The sequence below is a fragment of the Entelurus aequoreus genome, linkage group LG18, assembly GCF_033978785.1.
Source record: "Entelurus aequoreus isolate RoL-2023_Sb linkage group LG18, RoL_Eaeq_v1.1, whole genome shotgun sequence".
NCBI lineage: Eukaryota > Metazoa > Chordata > Actinopteri > Syngnathiformes > Syngnathidae > Entelurus > Entelurus aequoreus.
Window position 1 is genome coordinate 37005682 of NC_084748.1, and position 20217 is coordinate 37025898.

The 20217-nt window shown below is 39.6% G+C and overlaps 1 protein-coding gene across 3 annotated transcripts in view; it reads right to left on the minus strand.

Annotated features, from left to right (window-relative positions):
* Nucleotides 1-20217, minus strand: part of LOC133634106 (protein sidekick-1-like) — a 962694-nt gene that overhangs the window by 4553 nt on the left and 937924 nt on the right. For all 3 annotated transcript variants that reach the window (XM_062027111.1, XM_062027112.1, XM_062027113.1), the window contains 6 exons: nt 7313-7499; nt 7095-7232; nt 6854-7015; nt 5388-5513; nt 4092-4256; nt 3535-3672 (listed from right to left, as the gene is read on the minus strand). In XM_062027111.1, coding sequence (XP_061883095.1) covers nt 3535-3672; nt 4092-4256; nt 5388-5513; nt 6854-7015; nt 7095-7232; nt 7313-7499 — 916 coding nt within the window. The remainder of the gene's footprint in view (nt 1-3534; nt 3673-4091; nt 4257-5387; nt 5514-6853; nt 7016-7094; nt 7233-7312; nt 7500-20217) is intronic.

Consider the following 20217-nt stretch of genomic DNA (forward strand, 5'->3'; position numbering starts at 1 on the left):
TCTATTTATCCAATGGTATTAGGTAGTTTATTACATCTTTACACTGCGTTAATAAACAGTAACAAAGTTTTATCCCTTATTTAATAAAAACTAGTCCCTCGCAGTGTAACGCTTCAAGGTTTGCGGCCCTACGGTTAAAAAACACGACTGTAGGAGATGTAGGCTAGTAGGGGTGTCCCGATGCAACTTTGTCACCTTTGATACAACACCGATATTGGAACCTTGTGTATTGGGCGATACCAACATTAATCCGATAGAATATAAGCACCAAAACTTTTATTATTTGGATAAGGTCATTTTGCGAGAATAAGAAATAATAGGGGGGAAAACATAGCTATCAATAATAAATAATAATAATGAATTGCATTTGTTACGCACTTTACATTTGTTAAAATCTCAAAGTGCTACAAAGTATTAAAAATAAAAATAGAAAGTAAGAATATATAATAAAAAATTAAAATAGTAATGAATCATGACACACACTAGATAAAACAGAAACATAGATAAAGTAGAAATAAGAGCCTGAAAGCACTGGATAAAAAAACAGATAAGCAAGCAGTGCATTTAAAAACAAGAAGGCAGAGAAATTAGATAAAACCTGTGCTAAAAAGGTGGGTTTTTAGTCCCTTCTTAAAATGGTCGACCGATTGTGGTGCTCTAAGATGGTCGGGGAGAGCGTTCCAAAGTTCGGGAGCGGTCGAGCAGAAAGCCTGGCGGCCCATAGATTGTAACTTTGTCCTGATGGGTTTGAGGAGGTTAGTGTTTGAGGAGCGGAGGCTGCGGGTAGGGGGTTGAGGGGAAACTAGGTCCTTGAGGTAGGAGGGGCGTTGCCGTAGATGCATTGGTGAGTGAGCCGGTTGATCTTAAATTGGGTCCGGGATGCCAGTGGAGTGATTTGAGGATAGGTGTGATATGTTCACGCTTGCACACTCTCGTCAGGATCCTCGCTGCGCTGTTTTGAATGTACTGGAGCTTTTTGATGCTCTTTTTGGGGACCCTGACGAGGAGTGCGTTGCAGTAATCAAGCCTGGAGGAGATGAAGGCATGGACGAGTCTTTCAGTGTCGGCTGGGGTGAGTGAGGGGCGGAGTCTTGAGATGTTGCGGAGGTGAAAGAAAGAGGTTTTGCGCAGATAGTTGATGTGGGCTTCAAAGTTCAGGTGGGGGTCCATTTTCACTCCCAGGTTGGTCACAACTGGGGAGAGTGGCAGGTCCTGTCCAGAGAAGGTTATGCTGGTTATGGGGCATGTGTTGATCTGGTGTGGGGTGCCTATTTTCATGACCACTGTTTTTGAGCTATTGAGCTGCAGGAAGTTGATGCTCATCCATGCCTTTATCTCCTCCAGGCAGGTGGTGAGAATGGAGAGGGGCGTTGGAAATGAGGGTGAGGTTTGCATTGTTTGCAGGTAGAGCTGTGTATCATCAGCATAGCAATGGAAGGAAATTCCATTATTATCATAATAAAGTTCTAGAATAAGGTGACAGTAAAGTCCCAATTAGGGCTGTCTCTTTCCACATTGTGCCTCAATATTGTAGCTTCGCCACATCATGGATGTTTTTGGAACTTAAAAAAAAAAACATTTTCTACAATCTCTAAGGGAGAGCCCCGCCACCCAGCGGAGGAAACTAATTTTGGCTGCTTGTACCCATGATCTTGTCCTTTCGGTCATTACCAAAAGCTCATGACCATAGGTGAAGATAGGGATGCAGTTCGACCGGTAAATTGAGAGCTTTGCCTTCCGGCTCAGCTCTTTCTTCACTACGATCGGATCAATACAGGATTCGCAACACTGCAGATGCTGCACCTATCCACCTTTTGATCTCACGATCCACTCTTCCTTCTTTAATGAACAAGACCCCGAGGTGCTTGAACTGCTCCCCAACCCGGAGATGGCACTCCACCCTTTTCCGGGCAAGAACCATGGACTCGGACTTGGAAGGGCTGATTTTCATCCTAGTCTCTTCACACTCAGCTGCAAACCGATCCAGTGAGAGCTGAAGATCCTGGCCAGATGAGGCCAGCAGAACTACGTCATCCGCAAAAAGCAGAGACCTAATCCTGCAGCCACCAAACCGGATCCCCTCAACGCCCTGACTCCGCCTAGAAATTCTGTCCATAAAAGTTGGAAACAGAACCGGTGACAAAGTGCAGCCCAAAGTGCCGGCAATGCGGACCGAGCTCTGACACTGATCATACAGGGTGTGGACCGCCACAATCAGGCGGTCCGATACCCCATACTCTCTGAGCACTCTCCACAGGACTTCCCGAAGGACACGGTCGAATGCACATGTAGACTGGTTGGGCAAACTCCCATGCTCCCTCAAGGATCCTGCCGAGAGTATAGAGTTGATCCACAGTTCCATGACCAGGACGAAAACCACACTGCTCCTCCCGAATCCGTGGTTAGACTATTCGGCATAGCCTCCTCTCCAGTACACCTGAATAGACCTTACCAGGAAAGCTGAGGACTGTGTTCCCACAATAGCTGGAACACACCCTCCGGTTCCCTTTTTTAAATAGAGGCACAACCGTCCCAGTCTGCCAATCCAGAGGCACCGCCCCCGATGTCCACACAAAGCTGCAGAGTCTTGTCAAACATGACAGCCCCACAGCATCCAGAGCTTTAAGGAACTCCTGGCGGATCTCATCTACCCCCGGGACCCTGCCACCGAGAAGCTTCTTATCTACCTCGGCAACCTCAGACCCAGAAATTGGACAGCCCACCAGAGAGTCCCCAGGCACTGCTTCTTCATTGGAAGACGTGTAGTTGGGATTAAGCAGGTCTTCGAAGTATTCTTTCCACCGATCCACAACATCCCCAGTCGACATCCACAGCACACCGTCCCCACTATACACGGTGTTGACAGTGCACTGCTACCCCCTCCTGAGGTGGCGGATGGTGGTCCAAAATCGCTTTGAAGCCGGCCGTCCGGAAGTCTTTCTCCATGGCTTCTCCAAACTTCTCCCCTTAAGAGTTTTTGCCTCTGCAATCGCCAAAGCTGCTCATTGCTTGGCCTGTCGGTATCTGTCCGTGGCCTCCAGAGTCCCATGAGCCAAAAGGACCCGATAGGGCAGCCATGGCCGAGTGACGGCAGCTTGACGCCATCCCCAGCGGGTTCTGGGATTACCGCCAAGCCACAGCTCCAATCAGCTGCTTCGACAATAGGCATGGAACATGGTCCACTTGGACTCAATGTCCAGCGCCTCCTACTTAACATCATTCTATGTAAGAGTAATAGAAAAATATATTTTCAGCACCTGCCCACAAATATATTCAGAAAATCACAATGTGCATTTTTTGGGGGTTGTTTATACCCAGAGTTGCTCAAGGGAAACGAGCCTGCAGGAGAAGGAACAAAGTTGGCCTTGTTTTCCTCTGCCGTGCAGGAACAGGGCTGCTCCAGGTGGTGTTGCACCAAGACAACTTTTTAAAATAACAACCAAAATATGTTTTTTTCAAAAAGGCATGTTGTCGTGGGCGTGCAGCAATAAGCCGCCAGGGAGTGGCACCAGTCAAATGTCAAAAAAGTCTCACCTGTGCCACACGCCTTGTACTTGCTGCTGTGTCCGTGCAGCAGCAGGGTGAAGACCAGGATGAGGATGAGGATGAGTCCCACCAAGGCCATGACCAACAGGAACCACCACTCCTCGTAGAACGGACGCTCTGACAGCGCTGAAAGGGAGAAGATGTCAGAATAGAAACATGCCCAATCAAGGATGCACTCACGTTCACACAATGTGCATCGTAAAGCATCCTCTTTTTCATACTGCATCTTTGTTGTTTGCTGGCTTCCTCTGATAAATCCTCATTTTTATCAAGCAAAAAAAAGCTCAATTACCATAAACATGAATTATTACTATTAGAGTTTCCCCCTGTGAATAAGGCATGAATCTCCATGACAAGGATGTTGTTCCCTATGCAACTGTACAATTTTGTATAGAGCAGCTGCATCAAGCCACCACTGGGTGGCAGCAGACTCAAGTAACTAATTCATTTCTATTCTCATCAAATCCAAATGGATCACCGTTGTAATGTTTATTAGCCTGGTGTGTGTGTGTGTGTGTGTGTGTGTGTGTGTGTGGTGCGTTTACCAGCGAGTGCAGCAGAGGGCGTGCTCGGCTGTCCAAAACCAAAGCGATTGACAGCGATGACCCGGAACTCGTAGCTGACCCCGGGTCGCAGGCGATCCAGCGGCACCGACACGGACCTGGTGCTGGGAGACAGGAGTCGGATAAAGGAGTCCCACACGCCCTCATCTGCGCAGAAAAAGGGAGAGATATGTACTATCAAGATATGTAAAAATGTTGCAATGAAGTTGTACTTTTAATGAGTCCCAGAACTCCCCAGAGACCTGACATATGTTATTTTGGTAATATTTAACAATAGTGTAAACTATCGGCACAAATCTTAGAAAACACTTTGGTTACTTTGTCGCGTGGAATGTTACATTTCCTCAAGAGAAATGAGTTACAAAGACACACAATGGTAAGTATGAAAACACCTTATTGGAATAGACTTACGCAGTTTTTAAATTGAAGTCAAGTTTTTGCCGACACATAGTGGTCAAAATTAAGCTCATGGTGCAGTAATTTGAATGATGCGGACACGTTTGTTACTGGATACTTTCTAATACGCTTCTGCCTCGGAGACTATTTAAGTGTACGTAATATGCAACTATAATTATTTGATACTTGTTTATATTGACAATTGTGCTGTTTTAGACTGAAATATTGTTCAATTAAGGACACTTACTATGTAAGTCCAGCTTGTGTGCTAAGCTGTTGTGTAGCGGCTAGCCCCTTGTAGTATATAGCATAACATGTTTACATTTTGTAAATTACTTCACTTAATTTGGAGATTTTACATGCAAGCCATTATCACCAAATACTTGTTTTTGTGCTGATATCAGATGGATATCAGTATTGGATAGGGACATCCCTATAATAACTACTGGTTAGTAAGATAGCCAGATTAAGAATACACCAACAACATATTTTTTTGACAACCTAGGAAAGATGTTTTTTTCCCCCCTGACTTTTGACATTGAAATAATGCACATTTTTGGAAAATGTAAGCATGCATATTAACGAGGTGTTTATCTATGAAGAATATAATTTTGGGATTGAGATTGTTTGGCCTTAGTCTGTAGTCTATTCAGTGTCATTGGAATTGAAAGAGTGAAGATGTTGACTCCGCAATGAAGCGATTACTGTAACTGGTAATTTTACAATCCATAAAAAAGATATTATAATTTCAATCAGTATCATTGCACCAGTCATAAAATCATTCGCCACTCTGGTTTGGGGGACTTCATCACAATCTCATTAAGTAATTAGGTTGAGGTAATTAGCACAGTAAGCGCGGATGTGGTAAAAAAAAGAACTAACCTGAGGGACGAGACTCGATCACATATCCACTCACTGGCGCCGCGCCGCTGTCGCCCTCTGACCAGTGGATGGTGAGGGCAGACGACGCCTTGGTGATGGAGATGTCCATGGGTGGCCCAGGAGCACCTTCAGGGACACGCACACTTTTTTTTTTTATTACAGTACGTTGCTATTCTGTAACCATAACTGTGTCAGAAAGGGGCATGGTGCACATTAGTTATACAAAACAGCTGTTATAAAAATTTGATTTGTAGTCCTTAATGTGAATGAGGTTTTAGATTGTTTGACTTAATCAAATACAATAAACTGTTGAGGGCGGTAAAGTGACAGACTAATATGAATAATGTACATTTTTCATGAGAAACGGTCCTTAAAATTTGTTTGATTTTCCAGCTTCCTTTGTTAGTACAAAGGAGAGCCTGAAAAAAACAAATATATTTAGCAAAAAAGGTTCAGTGTTAATGTTAAAATGTATTTTTTCTTTCACTTTTTTCGATTTATTTCATTTTAATCTGCGCTATATGCGATTATTATCATCTGATTCAAACTATCAAGATGTTTGGCTCATTCATCATGACACCCAGGCAACCAGTTTTTAAAATGTTCTCAAAATATCCAGATTACCAAATTTTCAATTAAAAAAGAAAAAAAGGTTACATTTTTTAAATAGATTTTTTTATGATTTTAGTGTACATTTTTTTAATGAATCAAATGTTTTCATCTAAACATAAAATGGTGGTAAATTACGATAAAAACATAAAAGTGACACAAAAAAAAATCTCGTATAAACGACAATAAAAACATAAAATAATAACACTGAACAAAAATCGTTTAAAACATTAATTAACATTCAAACAAAAAATGTAAATAAACAAATAAAACAAAAAAATATTTGGTGAAGAAAATATAAAATTGTAATAAAAACAGGAAATATTATTCTAACCAAAAATTCCTCTAACCAAAAATGCTATTCGAACTCAAAATTGGCAACCCAAATAAAAAATGATGTTAAAACATAAAATGACAAAACGAAAAAAATACACCACAAAAGCAAAATTGCAATCAAACTAAAATTATGATAAATACATAAATTTGCAATCAATACAAAAAACTAAATATGCCAAATCATTAAATGCTATTAAAGCTTAAAAATTGTGATCAGAACGTAGAACTTCACTTTATATAAAACGATAACAATAAGAAACTGTATTTACAACAACAAAAAACCCCACTTAAAACATAAAATGTTTTTTTTATTTAAACAAATTTGGCAATGAAAACTTAAAATTGTGTGAAAAGCTTAAATTATGAATAAAAAAAAACCCCCCGCCAAAAACAGTAAATATATTTAAAACCAGCTAAAAAAAACAATGAATATGCCAAATCATAATTCAAACTTTTAAAATGTTCTAAAATGGAAGTAATATACAGTTTACTTTCATTATCTCTAATTGATTCCTGCTTACCTTGCACGGCCTCGGCAGTGAGGTTAGCAAATATCGGGGGTCCGTAGCTGACGGTGAGCGCTTGAACACTGAACATGTAGGTGGCTCCTTTGACCAGGTCTCGAACCTTCAGCCAGCGCTGCCAGCTGCCTTTCACGTCCACCGTCACCACTTTGCTCACGCCTGCTCTCACAAGCACACACGGGTGTGTCACATGTTGGCCATTTTGCACTGTATGTGCCTACAAAAAGCACGTGTGTACCTTGCACGGGAGCGGTGGGCTGGTAGATGACCCGGTAGCCCTCCAGTTGGCCGTTAGGGGTTAAGGGAGCCCCCCAGGACACGTTGGCACTTCCCCCTGTCACCTCAGAGAAGGACAGGTTGCTGGGCTGGCTGGGAGCTGCAGACAAGATGACTATTTACAGAGAAGTCCAACGAAAGAAAAAAAAAGAGCACAGAAACAAGTTTGGCACCCCCTACCAGACGGGAGTGTCTGTGCACCACGAGGGTCGCTGGGTGGGCCGTCCCCGGCCGTGTTGAAGGCGGTCAGTGTGACCAGGTAAGAAGTGTAGCTGCTCAGGTTCTTCAGGTGCATGTGAGTGTCGGGCACAAAAATCACCTTCACCTTCTCAGTCTGGTTCTGTCTGTTTTTCTGCCAGTAGTGGACCTACAAGACCACAGAACGCCGTAAACAACCCGGACTCTTCCACGGCCCATTTGGCGCCACCTCATCAGCCCTTGTCAGCCGTGCACAGTGTTTACTTCTTCTTCTCTGGTCCTGAACACCCACTCATTAATTCTGCTCAAATCAATGCGTGACACGCTGTTTAACGAGCACGGAAACAGGGCAAACACTAAGGTAGGTAGAGGGCGTACAACTTTTGTGGAGTCCACAGCCAGCTCCAGCTTTACCCTGGAACTTAATTAAATAATAAACCGATATATACAGTCGTGGAATTAACACATTATTATGCCTAATTTTGCCCCGCTGGATGCATTAAACAATGTAACAAGGTTTTCCAAAATAAATCAACTCAAGTTATGGGGAAAAAATGCCAACATGGCACTGCCATATTTATTATTGAAGTCACAAAGTGCATTATTTTTTTTAACATGCCTCAAAACAGCAGCTTGGAATTTGGGACATGCTCTCCCTGAGAGAGCATGAGGAGGTTGAGGTGGGCGAGGTCGGGGGTGGGGGGGATTAGCGAGGGGTGTATATTGTAGCATCCCGGAAGAGTTAGTGCTGCAAGGGGTTCTAGGTATTTGTTCTGTTGTGTTACGGTGCGGATGTTCTCCCCAAATGTGTTTGTCATTCTTGTTTGGTGTGGGTTCACAGTGTGCCGCATATTTGTAAGAGTGTTAAAGTTGTTTATACGGCCACCCTCAGTGTGACCTATATGGCTGTTGACCAAGTATGCCTTGTATTCACTTGTGTGTGTGAAAAGCCGTAGATATTATGTGATTGGGCCGGCACGCAAAGGCAGTGCCTTTAAGGTTTATTGGCGCTCTGTACTTCTCCCTACGTCCGTGTACCACTCCGTACAGCGGCGTTTTAAAAAGTCATAAATTTTACTTTTTGAAACCGATACCGATAATTTCCAAAATTACATTTTAAAGCATTTATCTGCCGATAATATTGACTTCCAAAACATGAGTAAACTGAACGGCAGTTTAGACAATTCATGCAAAATTCAACCAATCCCTGCAAATTGTGCTCACATTTTTGTTTGTTGTCATCATTTCCGCCAAATGAATTTGTGCGATAACAGCACAGTGCATAGCTAAACTGGCTGGCATCCATTACAAAACATTAACAATCCCACACAATCAATGACTCGCTCAGCTGGCAAAGCCCCCTAGTGGTAAAATGGGGATACATGTCCCAACATCCATCCATCCATTTTCTACTGCGTGCTCCTTTTGGGTTCGCGGGGGGTGCTGAAGCCTATCTCAGCTGCAATCGGGCGGAAGGCGGGGTACACCCTGGACAAGTCGCCACCTCATCGCAGGGCCAACACAGATAGACAGACAACATTCATACACTAAAGTACCAGTAGAGTGGAAAAACAAGTTGCCTCTATATTGACGCTATTATCATATGTATATGATTTATGACACCTAAAGACTTTGCCTATAAATAGATATGATCAAAATAGTATTAATCTTACGGAGATTCCCGAGCCATTTTGAGAGATAATGAGCAAGCCAATCACGTGCTTTGTGACATAGCATTAGGAACCACAGATCGCTTCCCCATCAACAACAATGCTAATCGAACAGACTTTGTGAGAGCCAACGATTACTTTGAGAAAAATGATGATCCAGGATATTATATTTTTGAGGCTGAACACAACGAGGATGAGCAATACGTTTTAGAAGCCGAGTGCTAAACGAATGCAGCTTTATTGAAACACTATACTAGCATCAGCTGCATTGTTAGGTGCTAAACATACGACTAACCATAATAAAACAAACAATGTACAATTTTCACTCTCGCTGGGATGCCGACCGACGGGACGCTCACATAATCCAGTTTACAACCCTCACAAAGTGTTAAAAATGTAGCAGCAACTAGCATCTATTTTGACATCTTGGGGGATGTAAAAGTCGACCAGCCTGTCAGTCATGGCCAAATTTGTCTACTACCAGGTGAGAAATGCATGAATTATAATCTAGAATTTACTATTACCAAGTTTGAGATGAAGCAGAAGCAGCCGTCATCTTAGTTTGTCAACAATTGCAGCGTAAGATGGCATTAGCTCACTGCTATCAATGCGCCGCTAAAATAGGCCATCTGCGTTGGCGCTTATAATAACAATATTGCTCATATTTGGTTAATTTTCAGGTCACGACATGTAAATGGAGTATTGTTAGCACTTTCTGGGTGTTTTTAAAGAGAGTGTAATGAGCGCAACAGAGGACCCTCGATCTGTTAAATCAATTGTTAGCTATTTATTTACGATTTTGAATGCATAGAAAAAGCCAATTTCTTGTCTAACATAAGGATGTTTAATAATAAACAGCACATCTCTTTCCAGTGTTTGTGTATTTCCAGTATGACTGAGCTGATAACATGGTCAAGAGTGCAGAAGCGTTACTACAGTGACATAGAATCTACGGAAATTGCCGAAGATATTCGGAGCAAGATATTCAAAATGGCTGACTGAATTTGTGGCATTTTGTGATGTTTAGACGGTATTTTCACACACTTTGTGGATTGTAAATACAATTGGATATGGTTTACAATGAAACACTCAACTTTATATGGACTATAATGTGCAATAATGTTATATGTGTATACGTGTATATATGCATATATGCATGTGTGTGGGTATATACATATAGATACATATCTTCTTTTTTATATTTTTTCATTATTTATATTACCAAATGATTGTGTATGCACCTTAGGGGATCTGCTCCAATTCCGTTGTTCTTTGAACCTGTTCACTGTAATAATGACAATAAAACTCTATTCTATTCTATTCTAACTTGTTTTTCCACTCTACTGGTACTTTAAAGTGGAACTTAACTTTTTTGGAATTGTGAATTTTTCGTTCACAATCCCAACGTAAGACAAGAACACATGATTTTTTTTTTTTTAATGCATTCTAAGTCGTAAAATATGGCAAGTATGAGGTGGCTAACAATGGAACTAATGGGAGTACATTATAACGCCCTCTTAAAAACATGTAAAAACCAGCAAGTCTTGACCTGGATATTAACCAAGTATTAGCAATATATTGTAGTTATTATAAGCACTACTACTACTTTTAGCTCTCTAATGCTGCTATATTGACATACTGAGCTGCTACATCGCCTCTGAGTTGGTAAAAGTTCATTCCAGATTATAAATCATGCCTCTCACCTGGATAGTACAATGTCGTGGACATAAATCAATAAATTTGTCAACTTTGACATTCAACTTACATTCGGAGATGGCGAGAAAGACACAAAAAGATGATTGTTTGCGCCCACCTTTATTATTATTTTTTTTAACCTGCGTGAGGATTATGTTTAATCCTTCATCTAGTAAAATATGAACATCCCATCAGTCGCATCACAGTGAGAACAGACATTGTACAGTAAGTGATTGTTTGATTAATTTTGTAGTTTGTATTTCTCGTTTAGTGCTGAGCAATACTGCTACTTGCTGGATCTGATTAGCATACACCTTCTAAAACTTGTAGCTCATCCTCTTTATTTTCAGCCTCAAAAATATAAGGTTCTGGATCTTCATTTGTCCCAAAGTAGTCTTTGTTGTCTCTCATGAAGTCTGCCATGATTAGTAGTAGTTGTGATGCGTCTGTGAAATAATATGTCCCTGTATGCTTAAAATGAGCAAAATACGTGAATATTAAATGTTATTATAAATGTGCCTGGAGGTTTTTGGATGTTTTTAGAGCGCTTTATAGGCGTAATAGAGCGACTCTATACCTCTATTGTTAGCTTACTTTTGCTAAAATGTATTTACGAGTTGGAATGCATAAAAAAAGAACAACATATGTATTCTTGTTTCATATAAGGACTGTAAATGCTAGGCAAAATCCCCCAAAAAGTGCAGTTTCCCTTTGAGTACTTACATTATTTAATGTGATGGCACATGTTACAGTGCAACAAACACACAAATAGCAATTTCCTGTAAGCAAGCTAAAGTGTATCTGAGCATTTCCTTGGTAACTCAACAATGTCAAAATATAACATTTTTACATTGAATTTTACATTTATAGACACTTAAGGCCAACATTGCCATAGAATGCCTTGAAACATAAATGAATTGTTAAGATGGACACACACTTTTCAAGCGTAAAACATACACAGAGAAGCCTTTGGTGGTGTTTCATTCAATAATTAATTAGTACAGTCATTTAATAATACATTCGGAGTATGTGCTTTTAATGCCATTTAGTGTCTACTTTTGTGTCGGGATAAAACAAGTAAACGTCAATACAGTACTTGTTTTCCATTTTTTTGTTGAAATCATGTGCTTTTTTAGGTTAAGGTTACAAGGAAAACTTAAAATAAAGATAAGAAATACAGAAAAGTCACAAATTGATTCAATGGAGTTGTGAAAAAATGAGCCTAAAAAACGTCGCATTTCGAGACAACATTTTGAAAAAGCTGCATTTTATGCCGCATTAGTCTAAAAAAAAGCCCACAAAGTCCTGGAAGGATTGATCATTTACGTGACATGCAGCATATAGAGATGAGTACCGAACTCGGTACTTTTTTGGCACAGACTGAATCCAAAGGTGCCGTGTCTTCGCACTTCGGCACAGGGCAAACACTCCAGCGGCACTGAGAGCGGAGTCAGCCAAACTACTTCGAGGGAATGTTGCAATTTTTAATATCAACAAAGAAACTGACTTAAAGACACGCCAACGCAAGTAAATTAGGGCTCCTTTTTCCAAAAAGGTTCTAGCTCGATGATAATATACATTGGCTTTGCTATTGACATGCTACTGATTTGCATTAGCGAATTTTCGTAGCGATTTCAACACCTCCAAATCTGTTAGTGAAAACTACAACTAAGATTCACGTTTAAGAGCTGGTGTGTAATAAGTAAAACACTTACAGAACCAACACTTTTTAGGGCACAACAAAAACCAAAACAACACACCATTAACTATACACTACTACCATCTAACGTCTTGCACTTGCAACTTAATGTCCTACTTGCAAATGATAATATGATGTAAAAACAAGATACAACAACTGGACAGCAATTTTCATAATCAGCTCATTTGTAAATATAGCAATATTTGAAAAAAAATTGATTATGAAAAACAAATAATACATATTAACAGACTCAAAAGTACACAAAATTGGTATTGACTCCCGGTATCGATTCCCATGTACCGGAACTTGGTACCGTATCGGTTCTAATATGAACAGTAAAAATCCCTCGCAGCATAACGCTGAGTCAGTGCAACCGTGTGTCTCATCAAATTCCACTGCTTGTATTCTATTACATGTCAATTGTGAAGTAAGTTTGACTTTTTCAGGCTGAGCACTAACTTTGACGACTGATTTGGATGGATGGAGATTGTCATATCCACTTTTAGGTACACACACACACACACACACACACACACACACACACACACACACACACACACACACACACACACACACACACACACACACACACACACACACACACACACACACACACACACACACACACACACACACACACACACACACATATATACATATTTATGTGTGTACCTAAAAGTACACACACACATATATATATATATATATATATATATATATATATATATATATATATATATATATATATATATATATATATATATATATATATATATATATATATAAATAACGTGTGTGTGTGTGTGCATACATATATTAATATAATGGATATAAAATTAATATAATGGATATAATTAATATATTTGGATAATTAGAGTACGTGAAAGTTTCACTCCTAGCTTGTTGACTTCTGTGACGACCTTCTTAAAGTTTTGTAATCAAGCAGAAATATCAAGAAGCTAGAATGCCCCAAACATGCATAAGTGTGCAGAGAGTTTTCCATTTTTTCCATCATGCACTTCAATGTATTTAAAAGTGTGTACTTTTTTTTTGGTGTTTGGATGTTTTTCACATTATCCACAATGTTCATTGAACAGATTGTTTTATGTGTGACCAAGTGTGTTGACCTTTATGTCAGTTGCATTATTTATTTTTTTGCACCATGACTAGGGAAGGTTGTTTGGATTGTGTCATATAAGTAAATGCTGTGCTACTATTTCAAAATACTTTTAAAGGTCATTGATCTGACTTAACCATATTGTCCTGCAAATATGTAGCATGCAGAGACCGCCTGGTATTTAAGATTAATTTGAAAGCGCTCTGCGGTGCAATGCTTTGCTGAACTCATGGCTGGGCCAAATTGAAGAGGCTGTCGGGCCGCACTTGGCCTGCGGTCCGTAGTTTGGACACCCCTGGTCTAAAGCGAACGTAAAGCTCTTATTCAGTATTTTGGTGGAATATTCTTTCTGTAGGTCTTTTGGTTTTAGAGACTGACGACAGCATCATTGTTGTTGCTGGCATGAAAAAGATGGAAACTCTAATTCTAATAATATCTCGAATAAAGCAAGATAGATGCAATAATTAACGGGACAATATCAGTGAGCAGAAGGTACGCTTTTTAACTTACTTGCACTAATAGGCCTGTAAAATGCATCCATTCAAAGAGCTTGTCTCACAGCCACAACACTGTGAGTGCAGCTTCATTTTCTTCTAAGCCCCACACGCTGATGGATCCCCGCTGCGTGGAAAGGAAATAAATGAATCTGCTAATGCCCGAAACGAACGCTGCCTGACATGGAAAGTGCCTGGAAAGTCGTCGTACTATCTGATTCACACTAATTGCAACAACAGTGCTGGCTGAGCCTCGTGCATTATAAATGATTTTTTTTTTTTTTAAATGTACCATATCTTGTGTTCATTGGAGCTTCCAAAGGGAGAAAAGAGCCAAAGCAGATGTGACAGTACTTTTCACTTAGTTGCTCGTTTATTTTTTAGCTTAAGCTGCACATGCTAATTCAATAAAAAAAGACATACTGTAAGTCATAATGCATGTGAGCACCTATTATGTTCGACATGAAGTGGAACCTCTAAAGTCAAATACTCTGAACCCAAATTTTAACATAAATATGCCGTGTTGAGTTTGAACCAGCCAGCGTGTGTTTTGCTTGCTTTCTGGCTTTTTTGCAACACAGCCTGATTTGTTGAGAGAAGTAAAGGAAAAGTGAAGAAGAAAAGTAGTAAAATGTACAAACCCTGTTTCCATATGAGTTGGGAAATTGTGTTAGATGTAAATATAAACGGAATACAATGATTTGCAAATCATTTTCAACCCATATTCAGTTGAATATGCTACAAAGACAACATATTTGATGTTCAAACTGATATCATTAATTTTAGAATTTGATGCCAGCAACACGTGACAAAGAAGTTGGGAAAGGTGGCCATAAATACTGATAAAGTTGAGGAATGCTCATCAAACACTTATTTGGAACATCCCACAGGTGAACAGGCAAATTGGGAACAGGTGGGTGCCATGATTGGGTATAAAAGTAGATTTCATGAAATGCTCAGTCATTCACAAACAAGGATGGGGCGAGGGTCACCACTTTGTCAACAAATGCGTGAGCAAATTGTTGAACAGTTTAAGAAAAACCTTTCTCAACCAGCTATTGCAAGGAATTTAGGGATTTCCCCATCTACGGTCCGTAATATCATCAAAGGGTTCAGAGAATCTGGAGAAATCACTGCACGTAAGCAGCTAAGCCCGGGACCTTGGATCCCTCAGGCTGTACTGCATCAACAAGCGACATCAGTGTGTAAAGGATATCACCACATGGGCTCAGGAACACTTCAGAAACCCACTGTCAGTAACTACAGTTGGTCGCTACATCTGTAAGTGCAAGTTAAAACTCTCCTATGCAAGGCGAAAACCGCTTATCAACAACACCCAAAAACGCCGTCGGCTTCGCTGGGCCTGAGCTCATCTAAGATGGACTGATACAAAGTAGAAAAGTGTTCTGTGGTCTGACGAGTGCACAATTCAAATTGTTTTTGGAAACTGTGGACGTTGTGTCCTCCGGACCAAAGAGGAAAAGAACCATCCGGATTGTTATAGGCGCAAAGTTGAAAAGCCAGCATCTGTGATGGTATGGGGGTGTTTTAGTGCCCAAGCCATGGGTAACTTACACATCTGTAATGGCGCCATTAGTGCTGAAAGGTACATACAGGTTTTGGAGCAACATATGTTGCCATCCAAGCAACATTACCATGGACGCCCCTGCTTATTTCAGCAAGACAATGCCAAGGCACGTGTTACATCAACGTGGCTTCATAGTAAAAGAGTGCGGGTACTAGACTGGCCTGCCTGTAGTCCAGACCTGTCTCCCATTGAAAATGTGTGGTGCATTATGAAGTCTAAAATACCACAACGGAGACCCCCGGACTGTTGAACAACTTAAGCTGTAGTACATCAAGCAAGAATGGGAAAGAATTCCACCTGAGAAGCTTAAAAAACGTGTCTCCTCAGTTCCCAAACGTTTACTGAGTGTTGTTAAAAGGAAAGGCCATGTAACACCGTGGTGAACATGCCCTTTCCCAACTACTTTGGAACGTGTTGCAGCCATGAAATTCTAAGTTAATTATTATTTGCAAAAAAAAAAGAAAGTTTATGAGTTTGAACATCAAATATCTTGTCTTTGTAGTGCATTCAATTGAATATGGGTTGAAAAGGATTTGCAAATCATTGTATTACGTATAAATTTACATCTAACACAATTTCCCAACTCATATGGAAACGAGGTTTGTATCATTACCCGCTAAATTGTAGAATCATTCTTTTTGCACCTATTTATAGAGGTCCACATATTTTTACACCTGTATACTGGGCCCTTGGCTAAAATGAGGCCCTAAGTAGATTTTTATTTTCTCCATAAAACATTTTTTTCAGTTTTTTAATTATGTGAAATGATTTTTATACTTTTTTCAATCTGACTTGAATCTAATTTGATATATGTTTTGCACTAAAACAAATCCATGGGAAAGAAAATGTCCAATCATTTATTTAAAAAACACATTTTCAAACATTCCTGACACTGCACACCACAGGGGACTTGGGATGGGTACCGAATTCTGTACTTTTGTAGGTTCCAACCGCCGGTGCTAACAGGTACCGATTCACATGAAATCATATGGTGCCATATTCCGATACCTTTGTTGCATGTGAGGTCACGTTCGGTTGCAGGCTCAAGCATTTGGCGGGGAAACAAGCAGTCACGCATTCAGAGCGGACTCGGCCGGACTGCCTCTAAGTAATGTTACAATTTTTCATGCCAACAAAGTAAGAAAAAGGCACCCAAAAGTACAGTGAGGCTCCACTTTTGAAGATGATATTTTCCATTGGATTTGCTACTGATTAGCTTTAGCGATTTTACATGGCAATTCAAACACCTCCAAATTTGGTAATGAAACTACAACTAAAGTGTATGTTTCAATTAAATAGCTGGTGTGTAATAAATACAGTATTTACATTATAAACACTAAGTCGGGCGCAACAAAAGACATGACTGGCACATTCAACTTAATGGCAAAGACTACTCCCTGGCTAAGGCAACAGGCCGTATCTATACACTCAGCCCCATCTAATGTCTTGGAATTGCAACTGCATGCAAAGTCTACTATATAACACAGTACAGTACAGTACTTGCAAATGAGACACAAACTTGTAAGAAAACAGAATAACAACTGGACAGCACAGTTCAGTGTTAAATGCTAAATATATTAAAAAAATTAGATTAAAAAAAAAATAATCAGGTAACATTTATTAACACATTTGCACGCAAACAAAAGTACCAAAAATTATCGGTTTCGATTCCCAGGTACCGGGAATTGGTACCGTATTAGTTCAAAACGTGCCATTGCATTCATATCAGTGACGGACCAGGAAGGGGCTACGAATACGTGTGCGTTAAAATTTCATATGTATCGCCTATTTATTTATTGACTTTTAACGCAAAACAGGCCCCCCACGGATCGCGAAGCAGACAAGAATGTACTTTTCAATTAAGGTTTTATGATGGCGACAGTTTGACTCTGGGACAGATGATTTCGGTTCTTATTATTGCTATAAGAACAGTTGTATTACAATCTGAACAAACCAGTGTGTGTTGCGTTTGGCCTCAGGAACTTTCCCTGCACTACAAAATACACAGCAAGAAGAATCAATGTATGGTAGAGGAACAGTTTTGTAAACGTGTCACCAAGACATGGTGGGTCATCATAATGAACATCACACGGTGTTGTGTGTTAACAACAAAGAGTTGCAGAGACGCTAATGTGTTTCTCATTGTGCAATGCACAAGCACTTTTGATACAGCACAAACGTGACTTGTATTGTAAAGGAACCAAATGTGTGTTCGACCGGAGAAGTGCATGCTATTAAAGCTACAGTGCATTTGCAAACATGGAGGTAGCCCCTTAGGAGAAGCACTTGAGGGCAGCACTGTACCACAAGTCTCCGAGTAGCGAGGGTCTTATAAGTTTGAGGGCGATCCAACAATGAACTTAACCATCAACACATTTGCAATAATAACACAGTAAAATGTTGCATTCTGTTTTTTATAAATGTTTTCAAATAGAATACAGGGACACCTCTTATGATAACAATAATAATAATAATAATAACAATGGATTAGATTTTATATAGCACTTTTTAGTGAGATCTGAGAACCCATCATTTATTTACTCCATGGTGAATATAAGAAAATAAAATATTGTACTTTAATCAAGTGATTCCATAGCGTACCACTAGATAAAGCTTGCGTACCATTATCGTTTTAATACAATACCAATATATAGAGATATAATATTAAGAATATAGTTATATATGTAAATATATATATATATATATATAAATTAAATAATATAATAAATATTTATTTATATTATTAATATATGATTATACAACTCTAATATACAGTAATCCCTTGTGTATCGCTGTAAATTGGTTCCAGGCCTGTCCGCCATAAATGAAAGTCCCCTGAGTAGAAATAATAATTATGAACAAAATATTGTCATACCTAGAGCATAAAAATCCGTTCACTGCCTTTTGAATATATATTTTTTTATATTATGAGAACCCTCTAGACATGAACTAACACCCACGTAGTCACCTTTACACTCATTTATTTAACATGGTAATGCTGTCTGAGGCTGAGCCAATCAGTGGTGACGATGCCGAACAGCTCACTCTGATTGGTTGGGTCTCATCTAGTTGACAATACTACTGCAGTATTGATATTCTTTGTTTATTTAGCCATTTTTATGAACAGAAATGCTTAATTGAGGCTAACAATTTGTGGAATATACGAAAAGAAACATCAGCGATTAAACGAAGCCGCAAACTTCAAAGCGAGACGTGGCAAGAGACGACTGTATGTAGAATATATATTTTATTTAATCCAAAAAATAGGCGACACCACTCTGGATGTTAGGTGTAAATTGTTACTGTGTTATCAAACAGCAGTGTATTGTTATCATTGTTATTATTATTACTATAACATTATTTCAGTAAATTCTGGACAGTAAGCTTTATAACTTTTTTCCTACGCTTTGAACCCCGCGGCTTATAAAACAGTGCAGCTAATTTATGGATTTTTTATCGCTGACGGCCACAATGTTTTGTGTTCAACAAATACGTTTTCATAGAACACAAGCAGAGACATTGAAGAAGTGTGTTATTGTTTGTGCTATGGCGCCAACTTTTGGACGGGTTCGCTCACTGCGGGGTAAACGTCTACATTGAGGACGGCGTGGCGCTGTTGGGAGAGTGGCCGTGCCAGCAACCTGAGGGTTCCTGGTTCAATCCCCACCTTCTACCATCTTTGTCATGTCCGTTGTGTCCTTGAGCAAGACACTTCACCCTTGCTCCTGATGGGTCGTGGTTAGGGCCTTGCATGGCAGCTCCTGCCATCAGTGTGTGAATGCTTTGAGTACCTTGAAGGTAGAAAAGCTCTATACAAGTATAACCCATCATTTACCATTTCCTTTGGTTTTAGTGCTTTAAACCGGAAGTACAGGTGCCGTTCCATCTTCTAGTTATCCGTAGGGTTTTGACTTGTATGAATTCTTCATCACTCCAAGCGAAGTTCAAAAGTTCTACAATGAAGCCATAAAGGTGTCTGTAGGAGTGTTTTCATGCTTATTTGTACATGCTATCATAATGTAATGAAGCTAACGTCGTTAGCATTAGCTAATATGTTAACTTTTTTTACGAGAGTCTGTGTTAGTATTATTAACTTATAATGGCATTATTTTTGTATATTGTTTCAGTTTCGTTGCTGTATAGCTGATTGGAGAGCTGGCTTCCGCAGCTTGTGGATCCATGACAATGACTTTTTTTTTTTTTTTGATCAGCCGTTTTACTGCCGTGTTACAGGCACCGTTTGGAGACAATTAAGGTACGTAAATAAACATTTACAAAATATGACTGTGTAAATAAATAATTTCACAATGTATAGATCAGCAGCTTATAGTCCAGCTAATGAATGAAAAATATTGTTTTTCTTCTAAAATGTAGTGGGTGTGGCTAATATACCATTGCGCTCTATATTCCAGAAAATACTGTATATTTTTCGACTACCCTTTTTAGTAAAAACAGTTAGCAGTAGCTAAATTGTTGTGTTGATGGCATTACGGCCCCTTTATTTTCCAAGAAACCAAAACACTAGAAACCTTATTCTTTGTCCCAGCCAATCGGCAAAAGAAGATAATAACAGTAATAACAAACAATTACTAACCAATTTTCAATTCTAAATCAGTTTCAATGC